General features: G+C 39.3%; 1 protein-coding gene across 2 annotated transcripts in view; it reads left to right on the top strand.

The window, feature by feature from the left end:
- DOK5 (docking protein 5) overlaps positions 1-17134 on the top strand; it is a 156284-nt gene that overhangs the window by 83325 nt on the left and 55825 nt on the right. For both annotated transcript variants that reach the window (XM_061208425.1, XM_061208426.1), the window contains 3 exons: positions 11967-12081; positions 12166-12285; positions 15084-15273. In XM_061208425.1, coding sequence (XP_061064408.1) covers positions 11967-12081; positions 12166-12285; positions 15084-15273 — 425 coding nt within the window. The remainder of the gene's footprint in view (positions 1-11966; positions 12082-12165; positions 12286-15083; positions 15274-17134) is intronic.

Here is a 17134-nt window from a genome sequence, read left to right as displayed (position 1 = left end):
ACAACTTTTGATTAGAACTGGGGATGTCTCTCCTCATTTGTCTGTCCCTGCTTACTGGCACTGCATTAAAACCATTGGTACTTTTTTTTAGGAAAGACAATATGAAAAAGTTAAAGGTTTGGAACACATTATAAGAAGTCTTGCAAAATTTTAATGGAAATGTTTATTAGAGCTTTTCAGAGTGCTCTGAAAATTTCAACAGATAATAATAATGTAATAACAATAATAATAATGTAATGGATTATTTTATTAATCCTGTACTTGAGAAAACATTACGGACCCAGAAATGGATTGCTTTTACCTGACTTTTATTTTCAAGGGCAACCTACAAAAGTTAAAGGGATTTATGCCTCTTCATTTTCCGTAGGATAATGGCTTTATTTATTTATTTATCTATTTATTTTAGAATGAAATAATTTGAAGCTTCTGCAGAGCTTCACAATTTGCATATACAAAGTGAATTGCTCACTTAATTCATTCAGTCCCACAAGGGGAAAAATAATTAGGATACAGCCTACAAAAGCAAGGCGGAAAAGTTGCCTTTTAGGTAGCGGTCTCCATTTCACTCTGTAAACATAAATAAATCATTATCTGTAAATTATCATCAGCAAAAGAAGGGGAAAAATTGGAAATCAAATCCTTGTTTTCCTAAATGGCTTTTGACTTTGCAGCACACCAGAAACATACTTAATATTCCCACACAATGCTGACGACTTGCATAATTCTGACAGGAATATACCAGTTCCTCAAGGGAATGTACTTTTAAAAATCCGATTGTATTAATCTTCCCTTGAAACACCAGAAAAAATTTCAACAGTTTCTCTGTCTAGTTACAAAATAATCCATTTAGAAAACTGAATTGTGTAACTTGTAATTGTTTTCCAAGTTGTTAATGCAAAACTATATCAGTAGCAAACTAAACTTTTAAAGTATGGCCACTTTGTTAATCGCTGGCTGTTAAACATTTATTTCAATGAATACTATCATTTATGATGAATAAGACATCTGGAATATGGCTTTAAACAGCCAAATTGATTTGGCAGTCCTTCTTTTGGAGTTCCTAATTGGATGGCATACTTAAAGATTTATCAGAAATTTAGGAGAGTGTTGAATATTTCTTTTCTTTGAGGGAGTCATAGTACTTTGGATTTTTGATACTCAGAAAACTAGAAAACAAGAAATGCATGGTAATTAAGTAGTTCTTAAATCTCTCCCTGTTTTTCCATTCCTCCCGCTCTAACCTACACTAAAGTCATAACTATTACCTGGTTGCCTCCTGGCCTCTGTAGACCTCATTTCTGCCCTCTGGTCATGATGTTCCCTTCCTTCCCCGTGGTTAAGTCCGCCATGTATGGCCAAGCCAGCTGTTCACCGCTCAGCTCCAGAGGGCGCCATTCTCATCAACTCTGTGTGCATAGAACTCTCTAGTTGCATGATGCATCAGCCTTGTTCATTCTCTACTTTTACTGTAATGGGGTTTTCACCCACTGCACTGTTAGTTAACATTATGGCTGTGGGGCAGTCCTGTTCACTGTAGGATGTATAGCAGCATCTCTGGCCTCTACCCACTAGATGCCAGTAGCACCTCCCAGTTTTGGCAACCAAAAATATCTCTGGACTTTGTGAAATCTTTTCCCCTGGGAAGGAGGGAGGTGCAAGATCTCCCCCAGACTGAGAACCACTGGCCTGTAGAATAATCTTTCTAATGCGTAGACGTTACCCTTCCATTTATTTGCTTTAAACCTCTTAGTATATGCTCTGCAGACGTCATGAGTCGCGCTGCACTCCTGACGGCGTCACACCGGGCCTTTTCGGATGTAGCCGCAGCCCAACTGCTCCCGCTTCACGCTTTGTCTGTTGCCCACTGCCGCCCTCCTCGCCGGCGCTCTTCCCCAGGTTTTTATGTACCAAACTGCAGTTTCGTGATTGTGCATATGTAGGCTCTGTTTGGTCTGGAAGTTCATCTTTCCTTTCTTTGCCTCATAAACTCTCGTTCATCCTTCACGACCCACCTTAGGAATAACACTGCCTAACTCAGGAATGATGGCCTCTCTGATTCTTTTCTGTATATTCATTTGGTGGCAGTTGGTGGTTTAATAAAGAGTCGTTGGATCATCTGTGTTTGAATCCCAGCTCTGCTGTTTGCCTGCTGAGTGAACAAATTCACCTTTGTAGAGCTCGACACTCTTCTGTGTACAATGGGAATAATATCACAGTGAGAAAGGATGTGAAAAGTTCAATAACATAATCCATATGAAGGGCTTAGAACCCAAGATCTGGCACATAATTCAGCGTCTGCCTGCTTGGAGTCAAATCCTGCCTCTGTCACTGGTCAGGAATTGTCTAGCCCCTGGCAGGTTAACAACATCACCGCGCCTCAGTCTCCTTGTCTTTACGATGGGGATGGTGATTAGGAAGCGGGGCTTTCATTTAACGTGTGCTTATTGAGGGTCACTGGAGATCCAGCAGAGAACAAAGCAGGTGACTCCCTGCTTCGACTCCAACATAAAGGAAAAGTGTAATATATAGGGTGTCGGCGTGACTGATACATGCTAAGGAGGAAATGAAAACAGGGAAAAGGGATAGGCATGTGGAATGAGAGTGCTGCAATTTTATTTATTTTTTAAAATTAAAAAAAAAATAATTAATTAATTAACTAATTTTTGGTTGCATTGGTTCTTCGTTGCTGCGTGCGGGCTTTCTCTAGTTACAGCGAGTGGGGGCTGCTCTTCGTTGTGCTGTGCGGGCTTCTCATTCCAGTGGCTTCTCTTGTGGAGCACGGGCTCTAGGCGCACAGGCTTTGGTAGTTGTGGCACGCGGGCTCAGTAGTTGTGGCTCGCGGGCTCTAGAGCGCAGGCTCAGTAGTTGTGGCGCACGGGCTTAGTTGCTCCGCAGCATGGGGGATCTCCCCGGACCAGGGCTTGAACCTGTGTCCCCTGCATTGGCAGGAAGATTCTTAACCACTGTGCCACCAGGGAAGCCCCTACAATTTTAAATACAGTCATCAGGAGAAGGTGATGTGTGAGTCGCTGAAGAAGGCAGGAGTGAGGCTTCTTCCTATAGAGAAAGAGTGTCTCCAGGCAAAGCAAGAGCAAGCCCAAGTGTTCTTGCTTGGTGGGACTGAAAAGACCACAGAAATGAGAGGGATTTCAGTTGGGCTTTTAAGATAAGGGAAACAGTAAATTGTGCACTGCCTTTGTTTCAGTAGAGTTGTGTCTCTTCAATATAATGACCTCTAGCATCACAATAGGCTGTGTGTGCAGAGAAGTATTTGGAGGAACATTCTGAAAGTCCCAAAGAACTGTCCACTAGATAAGTGGGAGCTAGGTGGAGACTTCAGTGTGCAGCTTTTTATTTCCTCCAGCTATTGGAAAGAGATCCATTTCTCTTAGAGGAGCACAGAGTGTGTGGGAGGAATACACGTGGTTGGGCTCTATCTTGAGAAGAGTGAATCAAAGTTTGTTCAGACTGATTTTCAGGCAGTGCCATCCAATGTAATCACACGCTAGAGCCAAAAAAGCACACCACCAGCAAGGTAGCCTTCTGTCATTTTCTGCATTGGCGCAGGAAAGGCGAGTTGGACCGCATTCTCCATCTGCCTGGAGTCTCTGTTGAAGGAAGGATGCTTCAGTGCAAGGGGAAGATTGGAAGTCCCCCATAAGGTGGTCTGCTAATGCCACCAAAAGCTTTGAGAAACAAAGAATCGCCAACATCCCTTCTCAACAGGCTCTAGAAGTGTAACCTAAATGGACCACCATATTCACCTGTGCATGATTTTCTTCAGATTCAAAGTAACTGCAGTTAGAACTTGCAGTTGTGATAACAGCTAGCTGGCTGTCCTTCTGGAATGCCTGTAAAGAGACTGATGATGGGGTCAAGTCACAAATGGCTTGGTTCCCTTCTTGAGTAAACTACCCAGTTGTGTACACCAGCTCACCTATTGACAAATCTAAATTAAAAACTGGATGAGGACGTCCAAATGCATAAAGGGTGTATGGTGGGCACCTCTATCAACTAAACATGCAGTAAATTCTACGTAAACTTGCTCACCTGATTAAATGCAGTAGTCCACATTTTTGAAATAAATGAGTAATCATAGTGATTCTAGTAATATTCATGACCTGTGTTTCCAGATTACTTTAACAAAAAGCAGTATGCAGGTGGGAACAGTAAAACCATCCTTGGTCAATATTTATCTTGACTCTGGCACTCATAGATATATGGGCTTAGGTTGACAAACCAGTTGGATTAAAAAGAATAGTATTTTGATGCAGATGAGTCTTCAGTGGATGCTAAGACAACTCTCTGAAAGGTGGTTGGGTAACAGCTTATTCGCATGATGCCAAAGTATCACCGAGCATGGATGAATCTCATAGACATGATATTGGGTGAAAGAATCCAAACACAGAAAAATACATATGATATGATTCCATTTATATAAAGTTTTCTAAAAGGCATAACTAACCAGTGGTGATGGAGGTAACAGTAGTGGTTTTATCTCTGGTCAGTACTGACCCAGGAAGTGGTGATATTAACTGAAATGTTTTGTATGTCAATCAAAACATTGGTGGCTGCCCAGGTGTGTACATGTGTCAAGATTCACTGGACTGTGGTCTTGAGATTACTGTCTTTTACTATATGTGCTCGATCCACAGGACCTGATATTTGGATTCCTTGCTTGCCCCAAGCAGAATTTCACTAGAGCAGTAGCTCAGGATACAAACCATGGTGCCAGGTGTACCCACATAAAAGCAAGTGGTTTTTGAAAAGCTGAGTTTCTTCAGCATTTTAAGGTCTCAGTAGGAAAGATGAGTTTAGTTCAGAGTGTCTTTTGAGTTGACAAGTACTTTATTTTTCCTTAGGAATTAAGATTTGCATTTCTTTTTTTTTTTCTCTCAAGATATGATTTACAACTTGCAGAAATAACTTTTAATATGTTTCCAAAACTGTTTGCAACTTTAGTTTTATTCATTTGCTCATTTATTCAGCCAGTCACTTATTCATTCATTTACTTTTAGTATTTTTTAAGGAGCACACCCTATGGAGTGTACTGCTAGAAATAACATACATCTATAGAAGCCAGAAGTTCTAGCTTTGAGTGTGGCTCGACCCTTCCATGCTACCTGAGAAATCATAATTAAGTTACTTCTCTGATTCTCACTATTCATCCTTGTAATGGGTTTAATAATAGTACCGAGGATGTTATATCATCCTGAGAATTTAGTATTACATTGTAGCCATTCAGCATTCTGTGGTTGATTGAACCACATTGTGAAGTGGTTGATGGAAGGCTTCCTTCTTGAGAAGTGGATTTATAACTGAGGAGTAGGGTGGGATTCATTTTCCTCATGTAGTTAGACTAGTTCTACTTATATATAATGGTGACACTGTAAGATTTTCTTTGAAAAAAAATTTTAAAACCAAATGATTCAACTACTAAATAAAAACTGGTAACCAATGTTCTAGTGGATTATTATGTATCTGAGTAGGAAATCTGGTCTCCTTTGTACTAGAAGCAATATTGTTATACAGTGGGATTTGAGAGAAAAACTCTATGAAAATTCTTGGCCAAAAGGACATCAAACAGAGGGTGTATTAGCCAACTTCTGCTATGGCAACAGTTCCAAAATCTTAGTAGCTTATAGCGGCTCATCTTTATCTTCTGCCCTTCTCGCCTGAGGGATCTGGGTTGGCTGTGGGTGTATTGAGCATAGCTGGATTAGTTTGACTCAGGTGCAGTCCATCTGTCCTGCATTCAGAGATCCAGGAAGAAGGAGGGGGATATTGTTATTGTAGTGGAGGGCTGAAGCTCAAGGAGAGTGGAACTGACTTACACACGCATTTAAAGCATCTTCTTGAGCACATCAGCTCACATTCTGTTGGCCAAAGCAAGTTGCGTGACCAAGTCCAAACTCATCAGTAAAGAGTCACGAGGGCCAGGAGGCGATGGATGATTTTGAACAAATAATTCAATCTAGACAGTGAAGGTTGCTGTGAGGTACAGAATTTGCCTTTGGTCTGATTGGAAATACTTCCAGATTCTAAAGAGAGAATCATTTTTGCCAAGTCTTATCTTTACTTAATCTTTCCATCCTCTGTGCTCATAAGCATATTTTATGTATCAGGGAAGCTCCTATTTAGTGTTCATTATCTCTTACCGCAGAATTTTCAAGGAGCCACTGTCTTCCATGAATTTTGAATCAGTCCAAGGATTGAATTGGGCGCAGAATGTATTAAATCAGATTAAGCCTAGAGCTAGCCTGGGCTTTTGAAAGTAAACACCCAATTTCTAGAGAAAATCAAGCATTTCAAAGGTCCTAATATTGACATTTTCAGTAAACCATATAGATGTCTATGGTCTTCCTTGGCAGATTTTAGCTCCATTTCAAGAGAAATATCTCTGGAGTCAGGATGCTTAAATATATCCTGGAAAAAGAAAAGGAAGGTTAGAGATTGAGGGGCCACAGAATAATCTGAAAGAGTAACCAGACAAGTAGCAGCCCAGAAAATAAACAGAAGTTATTTTGATTGTCTAACTTGGTCAACTATTCCCTTAGCATGAAGATTATATAAAAGGGTAGGTCAAAATATTTAAACTGTATGTATATACCATGTTTAATCACACAATTTGACTTCTTTTTGTTTTCTGCTGACTATCAAAACCCTCTGTTAGTAATGAACATTTGTAACTGGATCTCATGTTAGACCTCTCTTGGGAACTGTTCTTTTGATCTTTAAATCATAATTCTCAGACATAGTTCAGATTTTGGTCATGAGGCTTGAAATGCTTTGTTGTCTCTCATGTAGGACATGCAATCGTGAAATGGACAAAAAAGGCAAAAAGAAAACAAATGGTCCTATTCAGATGGGTGACCTTTGGGATATCAAGTGAGCACCAAATCTTTACCAAGTTTCTATTGAAATTTATTGTCATGCCTCTGCGAAGCAAATGAGAATTGTTCTGGATGACTCTGTGACCTTTAGGTCAATTGGTTGTCACCTGGACTGTTGACTCAGTAGAAAATGAAATGAAAGTCAGTTTCATAATAGTATTAGATTAAGAGTAGTAGATTGATGGTGTTTTTCCTAATTTTTAGTCATTTGTCATTTATTCGTAACTGTTTATGGTCACAGTATCACCTCTACTCTTATTTACTTAATATTTTGCTTGAAATCATATCACTTCTTTGTTTAAATAAATTCACTGTAAAAGAATATTTTCTTACTACCATCAATAGAAACGGGTATCGTTTGCCATGAACAGGAATTAACAGTTAAAAAGAAGTACAAGGGAAAGAAAATAATATTTTTAAGGCTGAATAATATCCCATTGTAGGTATATACCGCGTTTTCTTTATTCATCTATCAATGGACATTTAGGTTGTTTCCATATCTTGGCTATTGTAGATAATACTTCAGTAAACACAGGAGTGTAAATATCCCTTTGAGGTCCTTTGAATTTCCTTTGAATATATACCCAAAAGTGGGATTGCTGGACCACACGGTAGTTTTATTTTTAATTTTTTGAGGACCCTTCATACTGTTTTCCATAGCAGCTGCATCATTTTGCATTCCCACTAACAACGCACAAAGCTTCCGTATCTTATCCCTAGTGAATAGAACAGTACTTGACACAGAGTAAATTTTACAAATAAATAAATGAATGAATGAGTAAATGAATAGTAAATAAACAATGAATTAAACATTTTGATGAATGAATGGATGCAAGGAAGATTCTTGAAGAGGGAATGTTGTTCTCCTGCGATTGTGCTTAAGTGGTTCCCTCCTTGATGCTGTTACACCTTGAAGAAATTTTTACATTTTATCTGTGAATCTCTACACAAAGACAGCATAATTCATGTAAAGTTTAGGGTGTGTCTATTCTCCTGCACTGTGGAAGAAAAACAAAATCTAGAAAACTATAAATATAATCTATAAAACACAGGAGGGCGTTTTCCTTAAAAGTTTTGAACTTGGCAGGAAAGAACTTCTGGGTGATCTGAGGCATAAGGAAAAGACAATAAATGCATACTGAAGTTGAACTGAAGTTATTACACACAAGTGGTCCCGAAAGCTCATCCTCTTTGAGATAGTGCTGAGGATCCCATAGAGTCATTTTTGATGGTCAGTTACACTGATGCCGCCCCCATTTAAGACACTGCTCACATTAAATGAGAATCTGAGACCTTATCAAAATCTCTCTTTACTTCAAAAGTAATTATTTAGGGGCCAATTATTTCTTTGAGAAAGGAATATTAAAAAAATGCGTCCTGCCTCGTTTTTCTCATTTACAAAATGAAGTGATGGTGGAAATAAATGTCTCATAGAAGTTTTTGTGTGACTTATAAATATATCTGCAAATGTTAATTCTCATAATTGTCACTGTAGCATGTGTTTTGAGGAAGATTCTATTATGAATTCGAGCAGATTGCAATTCTTTTGGAAGTAAGGTGTGCACGCAAGCATACGTTTGTGTGTGTGTGTGTGTGTGTGTGTGTATACACGTGCTCACTGAGATGTAGTTCTGAGTTGGGGACAGAAACTGTTGCTTCAGAACCTGATGGTCCTTCCACACATAAAACATAACCCTACCCGCTCCTTTGCTCCTTGAACGTTCACCCAGTGCAAGGTGTGGGGTTTCTTATTATCTAAACCAGTTTCCAAAATGGATGATTATGTTCGGACTCATGCAGCTCTCCCTGCACTTCCTGACCCTTTCAGGTGACTTATTCCTTCCTCTTTGCCCTTGATGGATGTTTAATGAAATGACATATTTCAAGGTCATTGCTGAGTTTGAGGCTAGGGTGGACTACTCTTATATAATATCTCAGTAGAGGGTTAGAATAAAACCTACCCCCGTGAAAAGAAAGAGGTCCTCCAGTAGGAGATGACTTTCGGAGTTAAAGATTCTCTCTGCTGAACTTTTGCAGAGTTGGTCATTATTAGTGTTTCAGACGGTGAAGAGCGGAAGCTTTGGGGTCAGTTTGCCTCATTCGCAACTCGTTTGTGCCATCTTTTAGCTGTGGACTTGGGCACATGAATTTAACCTTTCTCATCCCCAGTTTCTTCATCTGGAAAATACTGATAACAATATCAGTCATAGGATTTTTATGAAGATCAAATGAGATGTTCTATATAAAAATATTAAGCAGAGTATGCATAAATGTAGGCTGTAGGCTCAATAAATGTTGACTCTCAAATGATTGTTTTTCATTGATTCAGCTCATCAGTAAGTCACTGATAGGTGACTCATGTCTAGCTGGGAGCTGGAGAGCTAAATGGATTAATTACAACAACAGATAATAGAATACAGCTTCATGCAGCAGACATGGGAACAGAAAGAGGGAACAATGAATTCACACTGAGGTCAGGGCAACTTTCCCAGAGGAAGTGGACCTTGAAGGAAAAGTGAAATTTCCCTGGAGAAAAGAGACAGGAGAGAGAGGCATTCACCCTGAAGAAGCACCATACACGTAAATTTGTGGGTGAGTTTGGTCTTTTGTTCAAGTCCACCTACATTCATTGAATTCTCGCTATGTGACAGGCTCTGGGTTAGATTCAGGGGGCAAAGTGGTGAGCAAAAAATATACCGTTTCTGCCCTATGGAACTTTTATTCTAAGACAGGCGCTAAACCATAACCCGTATAGCCATCCGAGGGCTGTGAGGGCAAAGATGTCATTGGATCGTAGAGCCTTGAGACGTTGATTTGATGGGGGCTGGGGGGTTGTCCAGTGGGGCTCTGCAGGTAACTGAGATTTAAACCAAGACCAGCAGGGTGAGTGGGAGTGAAGTAAGGAGACCGTGGGGGAAGGCTCTGTGCCGGGAGAATCATGGTGCCTCCTGGGAACTGAAAAAAGGCCAGTGTGGCTGGGACATAGGATGCTCGGGAAGGTATCAGAGAGGAGCCTGGTGAGAGCTCTAAGGAGGACCACAGAGGGCTTTCATAATCATTCTAAGGATTTGGGCTTTTGTTGCAAGTGCAAAAGGGAAGTCATTGAAATGTTCTGTTTTATGCCTAGAAACGCTGGAGTCAGAACTGCGTTTTAAAAAGCTCATCTGTGCCCCCTAACCCTCACTTGTCCGAGTGCCTCTGTTCATGTTAAGGCTCCTTTTTCACCAAAATATCTTTGCTTCCGCCAAAGTTACTTCCTCCCCAAAGCTGACTAGGGTTTTAAAAAGAAAACATTAAAAAAAAAAAAAAAAGAAAGAAAAGATCATCTGGATGCTGTGTTTACAGTGAATGAATGGGGTTGGGATAGCAGTGGAGAGACCAGTAAGCAGTTATGGCAAGATGATAGTGGCTTATATTGTGGTATTAGCACAGAAATAAGCAAAAAATAAACAGTTGCATCTGGTAAATGCTGAGAGACTTGGTGCAGTTGGGGAGTGAGATCGGTAGTGTTTAGCCACTAAAGAGTTTGCAGCTTTTGGGAAACAGTGTTATCTGTTTGGGTTACTACAACAAAAATACTATAAACTGGGTAGCTTATAAACAACAGACATGTATTTCTCATGGTTCTGGAGGCTGGGAAGTCCAAGGTCAAGTCACAGGCAGATGCAGTGTCTGGTGAGAACTCACTTTCTGGTTTCTAGAAGGCGACTTCTTGCTGTGTCCTCATATGGCAGAAGGGACAAGGGAGCTCTCTGGGGCCTCTTTTCTAAGAGCACTAATCCCATTCACAAGGGCTCCACCCTCATGACCTAATCACCCCAAAGGCTCCACCTCTTAATACCATCCCCTTAGAGGTAGGCTTTCAACATATGAATTTGGGAGGGCCACAAACATTTGGTCCATAGCAACTGTTGTGTGTATTTCATGCTAAGAAATTTGCACTATCCTATAAAGAGAGCCAGTGGAGGTTAAGAAGCAGGGAACTGAAATCATCAGGTTAGGATGTGCATGGAGAGTATTTGCTTCTCTCCTCACCTACTTCCTGAGCCAGGCATTTATTGATTTTTAGAGTAATAGATGGGAGAAATGGAATGACATTACTGATGGCAAAGACTGATGGGAGACACATTCTTTTGTGTAACACAGAAGAGATAGACTAAGTCAGTGTGAAAGGGTTATTTATCTTGTAAATACTCTGCCCCAAGCCACCTAAACCTTCTCTCCTGCAGGAGTCAATGATCACAGCCCTGGAGTGCAGCAGGGGATCTGGATGTAACTGAATGAGAGATGGCATTTTGGAAACACAATGAGCCAATACCCCTTGTGGGAGGGAAACGGTTCATAAAAGAGTTAAAGGGAGAGAGGGAGGTGAGGAGAATGGCTAGTGGGGAAAGCTTTCCCCTACTGTTAGGAAGAAGGTGATTACCATGCAGTATTTTCAGACCCTAAAGCAGTGGCCCAATAACCATGGAGAAGCTAGGAGTAAGTCAGAGAGACTGGAGTAACATTCACCGACCAGCTCTCTGTGTTGGAATATATGACTTCAACCCTGAGTAGAGGGGCATCCTTGAGAATCCTAAGACTCTGTCTCTGATTATCAAAGGGTGAGATCATCTAGTTATGAACCAGACCACCATTGCCTTCTCTTCCTCGGGGTCAATGTGTTTAAGATGCTTGCGTTGGGAGTACTCTGAAGAGACGGGGTGTTTGAAAGTCTGTCCACGTTGATGGAGATAAACATGATGACAATGGAGAAGGCAGAGTCTTTGACAGGGGCGGATAAAAAACTAAAAAAATAAAACAAGCGTCTACGTCTACGAAGCTTTGAGCCTGTGCCTCTTAATAGGCTTCAAAAAAAAAAATCTAAAAAGGGGAGGTAATTTGTTAACCTTCCTTGCTAGGCATTGAGGATGACACTGAAATAATTCATCGCTTTTGAATACACACTCTTCTGTCAGGCTGTGTTCGCCTGGGATGTGCCTTCTGCCTTCTGTGCCTCCACTCAGTTTGATGGTGTTGATGGGGAGCTTTCTTTCCGGAGCACCCTTATACTCACCATTGTTCATTTTTCAGGTTACAGAACTCAACAACGTGAAGAACGTAGCTCGGTTGCCAAAAAGCACCAAGAAACATGCCATAGTGATTTATTTCAATGATGATACCTCCAAGACCTTTGCTTGTGAATCAGGTTTGTCGGAGGCAGGGAGGGCTTTGGCTTTTTGTTTTTCAGCGGGTGCTGGGCATACACGTTAATCTCTGGACATTTCTGCAGATCTTGAGGCTGATGAATGGTGCAAAGTTCTCCAGATGGAGTGTGTAGGGACGCGAATCAATGACATCAGCCTTGGAGAGCCTGACTTACTGGCTACGGGGGTTGAGAGAGAACAGAGTGGTATGTAAAGAGAATTTTCTCCTTCACTCTTTTCTAAAACTGTTTTTGTCCCCATATAATGAAACATGAGACATCTTCATGATGTAAAATTTTTGAAGGTATAAAAATGTATAAAGAAAGAAGTAAAAATAACCTTTTATTTCACCTAAAACCTGAGCAGACATTTCAGTGTGTTTCTTTTCTTAACATGTTTTCAATGTATAATAGGAATGTATCTACATTAATAATATCAGATAGAAGTTATGGGGAACCTGCTGTGTGTGTGTCAGTTTTGTGCAGAAGATGCATTAGACTGTTTAATTTTCCCGGCAGTCCTATGATATAAGTACTATTACTTCTCCATTTTACAGGTGAGGAAATTGAAGCTTAAAAGAGCTAAAGATCTTGCTCCAATTCCAATAACTACTGTTTGATTCCATACTATACTCTTGAGCCTATATTTATAGTGTACAGATTTTACAATGCAATGAGTTTTTGTCTTGCTTTTTTTCACTTAAAATTTTTACTGAACACTTTCCAGTGTTTTTAATAGAATCCAGACTTCATGAATGTTTCATCAAGTTTAAACCCACCTAAATGTGTGATATATTTTTTTAACTCTAACAATTGAGCCAACTCTTTGAGCTCAACACTCAACCTGGGAATACGTCATTATAAATAATAATGACCGAAATATTCATGAACACTTCAGTAGAATCAATGTTGGTTTGCAGCATGAGCTTGGAGGTGAGGAATCATTTCTTTGGCTCCAAATAACTGGGCCTTGTGATGGGATAGATGGGATCCCATAGTTCTGCTCTTAGCCTATTGACTTGATCTATGAGGATATACCACAACCGAAGAGGCTGTGGGTCACCTGGCCTGATTACGAACATGGCAGAGGTGGAATTGTACTGACCCTTTCCATGGATTCACACTCCAGTTGTTAGTAAAAAATGCCCTTTCTCCCAATTGGAACTATGTCTTCATGACACATTTACAGTCGGTGACTATTTTGGATGCATCATATCTGCCAGAATCCATCTCCAGGGAAGTGTTATTGACAAAGTCTTAGAAGTGCTAGCTAATTCAGAGGAGCCTCTTTGCAGACTGGGAAATTGAGCGGCAGAGAGCTTAATTAAGTCCTTTACCAGGGTCATACAACCGAGCCCCAGGCTCCTTCCTCCATAGTTCACTAACTCAGGATGCTCTTGGGCTGAACGGCACCTGTAGTGCCTCACCGACAAATGCACATGAAGCCAGACATAAAGAGGAAAGCATGACAGGTTTTGATTATTTTTTAGAGGGCTCAGATCAGCACTTATTTTTCACATTTTATATTTGCAAAGCTATATTCGGATAGTGCTCCAAACTGAATTCAAGAATTGCCTGTGCCTAGGAGTTACCTTTCTGGTACCAATTTTCTGTGCCTCAGTTTCCTCTTCTGTCAAATAGGAATAAGAACGCCTCTGGTATATAACTACTAGGGATTATAATGAAACTCAGCTCTGTCTTTTAAGGCACTTTACAAGATTAATTGTATGACTTCAAGTAATTGTAACTAAAGTAGTCACTCTTATGACTTTTGCTGTTTTTCTTGGATGAGGTAGTTATATGGAAGAACTTCCAAGCAAAGAAATTGGTAATGGTCTCTCTTACTTTTTGCTTGATGATGTCAGTCTTTCTTACTTGTTTCAGAACTCTCCAGGGAGAAATTTGCTCCACTAGAATATACTTTTAAAATAATAGTTATTAGAAAGCAGTAAATATTTGGTTACTGGGAGTTTGAAGTAACTTAGAAAACTTGAAGAATAGATGCTTGAATACATTTATGAACACAATCTTGGCACTCCTATTTACTCAACTAAAGTCTATGGAAATTCTAATGACTTCCTTATTATAAAACAATTAATTTAGAATACCAGTGATATTATTAGTGCCACACTATTTTCTCAGATGTAGGCAATCTACCATAACAATGGATAGATAAAAGTGCGTTTGCTATAGTAATAATATTTTTGTTCATATTTCACTTAAAATTTTGACTCTATAGCTTCCTAAATTAATGAATTTTCTAGAAATGTAATAGAAATACCATGACTGTATCTGTGGGGATGAAAATTCAGTTGCAATAATAAGCCAAGTAGTTTATTCAGAGCAATCTTGGTTAAATGTTAACAGTCATCCAAATAAGCAAATGAATATTTCTTTCCGGTATTTGGCTAAAGAGAGCTCTTTGTTAAAACTAGTTCAAATAGATCTACTGGAATTTTTCCAAACTGTTGGTCAGTTAAGTGCATAGTATTAGTTAGTATTAGTTTATTTAAATAATTTGGGGTAGAGTTGTGTTCCTTTAGTTATGAAAATTATAAATTGATCAATATAATTTTAATATCATTAAACCATGCAACAATTATTTTGCACCTGCATCTTTTGTGAACACAAAAGTGTGGGTGTAATTAACATGTACTTGGCAAGAAAAAAATTGTTTTTAATGGTTTCATTGCTTTAGTCTTTTACTGGCATACAAATTTTTGTTATGCAAATTAAAAAATTCTAAAAAGATCTTTGCTCATATAAATAGTGTTGCATGTATGTTGACAACCAGACTGTATCATTATTATGTTATTTAATATGGTCTTCATTTAAAAAAATCATTTTCTGGAACTGGTAATTTATGAGAAAGGTTTATCTTCCTGAATATTCAACCAAAACCTAGAATAAGAGTTTGAATTACTTTGAAATGCCTCTTTGTTCCTACAATGTCTTTGATGTTTTATTCCTGGGGATTTTAGACTAACCTTTTGTTTTTCTCCCAGAGAGATTCAATGTGTATTTGATGCCATCTCCTAACTTAGATGTACATGGCGAATGTGCCTTGCAGATTACATATGAGCACATCTGTCTTTGGGACGTCCAGAATCCCAGAGTCAAACTCATCTCTTGGCCGCTAAGCGCCCTGCGGCGGTATGGACGAGATGCTGCTTGGTTCACTTTTGAGGCAGGGAGGTGAGTTTCATGACTGTTTTTCTACATTTTTTTCCCCAGGTTCACGTCATGTAATGCTGCACTCACATTCATCTGTTCACTCCATTATAAACAAAGCCCAATCATTTAAAATTCACTTTTCAGAAATATGATCAATTTGATGCTCTTACAACTATCCTAGAAAGTGTTTAAATTCTTCTTTTCCACACACCTCTTCTTTGGTCTATTTAAATTTTAAGTACCTGGAAATGGAAATGGTAGAAATGCATTGGTGAATCTCCCAGAGACACAAAGGTTCTCAAGTTAGCAAATAAAACTTTAATCTTCAGTGCAGCGTCTTTCTTATGTCAGAATTACTTACTTATTATCCTTATAGGAAAATCTTGATAGAAAATTAAGAATTTGTTTGGGAAGGTGGGTATATTTCCCTGCTTCAGTCTCGGAAATTATTATTATTATTATTGGCCGTGCCGCGTGGCTTGTGGGATCTTAGTTCCCTGACCAGGGATTGAACCCATGCCCTCGGCTGTGAAAGTGCGGAGTCCTAACCAATGGACCGCCAGGGAATTCCCTCAGAAATTATTTATGTATTAACTGTAACCAGTGAAATCTGGGTATGAAAGATGTTTTATCATAGAAAATAGACTTTTCTATTGACTGTACACCTCATATTTCACATTGATGTGCAGAAGAATTCTGCATTGATCAAGATGTTTGGGGCCTATTTGGAGCAGCATTTATTCCAACATTCATATTTTTCAGTTTTTCTCTGATTCACTCTATTTATAGGAAATAGTAATAGGAAATGGGTATGTATGGCTTTTTATTGTCACTTCCAAAGGCTAAAAATTTAGTAAACCTTTGTAGTATCTCATGACTATTTGAAACTCTTTAAAAATTATCTCAATCTTCCAGGTTTTAATACTGCTCATAGCTTGCAAAAGTTTAACTTCTTCATATTGACATTTAGTAGAACTGCTAAGGATCTAGGAGATTATTTTAAAGACTTTGATATTTCCCCCAAGTGTGATAGCAAACCGTATAGATTTTTAAGTAGGTGTTTGTGTGTGTGTGTGTATATTGTATAATCGTGTTCATATTTTGTAAATAATAGGATAGAGGTAGCAGATGTGGATGTGGGGAGATATTGAAGGACCTCAAGTGAAAGAAATGGTGGAAGAAAAGTGAGGATATATTGGAGACATGAAGTTCAGAAATATTCCAATGGTCTTTGACCAGAAGTCATAAAGTGCTGACTCGGGAAATGAAGGAGCTTTTTGGTTCATGACTTTGGTCTCTTTATGGTCTGACTTTTGGGTATTTTCTCCAGGAACTCCAGTGGTTGGATGATTGTAATACCTACAACCCATACCACACAGTGTTGTGCCTCAGATATGGTAGGGACTTAGAATATTTATTGATTTTGAGCAGCATTCTTGCTCAGTGGTCATGCTTTATGGGGCTGGTGCAAACCTGAGATTGAACGAATAATCAGAAGGACGAGTATCGGGAATGTATTCTTAGGACCTCACTCATTTCTCAAACAGTGTGGTTCATAGCCTAAGGAGCACTGGTTTGGGAGTCAGAGAGACCCTAGGTCCTGATCTCTATTCTTTATTAGCTGTTGGCCACGGACCAAGTGTTTAACTTCCCTTGTAAGTTTATCTAAATAATAACTTCCTTCTGGGGTGGTCTTAGGCAAAAGCAACAATGCATGCATATAGATGACCCAGAAGGTGCTGGGCTTCGCTTAATAGTCTCTTTGAGGTTTTATCATAATAACTTTTGGAACAGGACTGGGTTTGCAGGATCCAGGCAGTGTTAAATGCAAGGTAATCATACTATTTTATATTTTGCCTGAAACTCAAATAAAGATGAATTT

Source organism: Eubalaena glacialis, chromosome 13 (genome assembly GCF_028564815.1).
Source record: "Eubalaena glacialis isolate mEubGla1 chromosome 13, mEubGla1.1.hap2.+ XY, whole genome shotgun sequence".
NCBI lineage: Eukaryota > Metazoa > Chordata > Mammalia > Artiodactyla > Balaenidae > Eubalaena > Eubalaena glacialis.
Note: the sequence above shows the minus strand (reverse complement) of the source record. Positions and strands in the feature narration are given on the sequence as shown.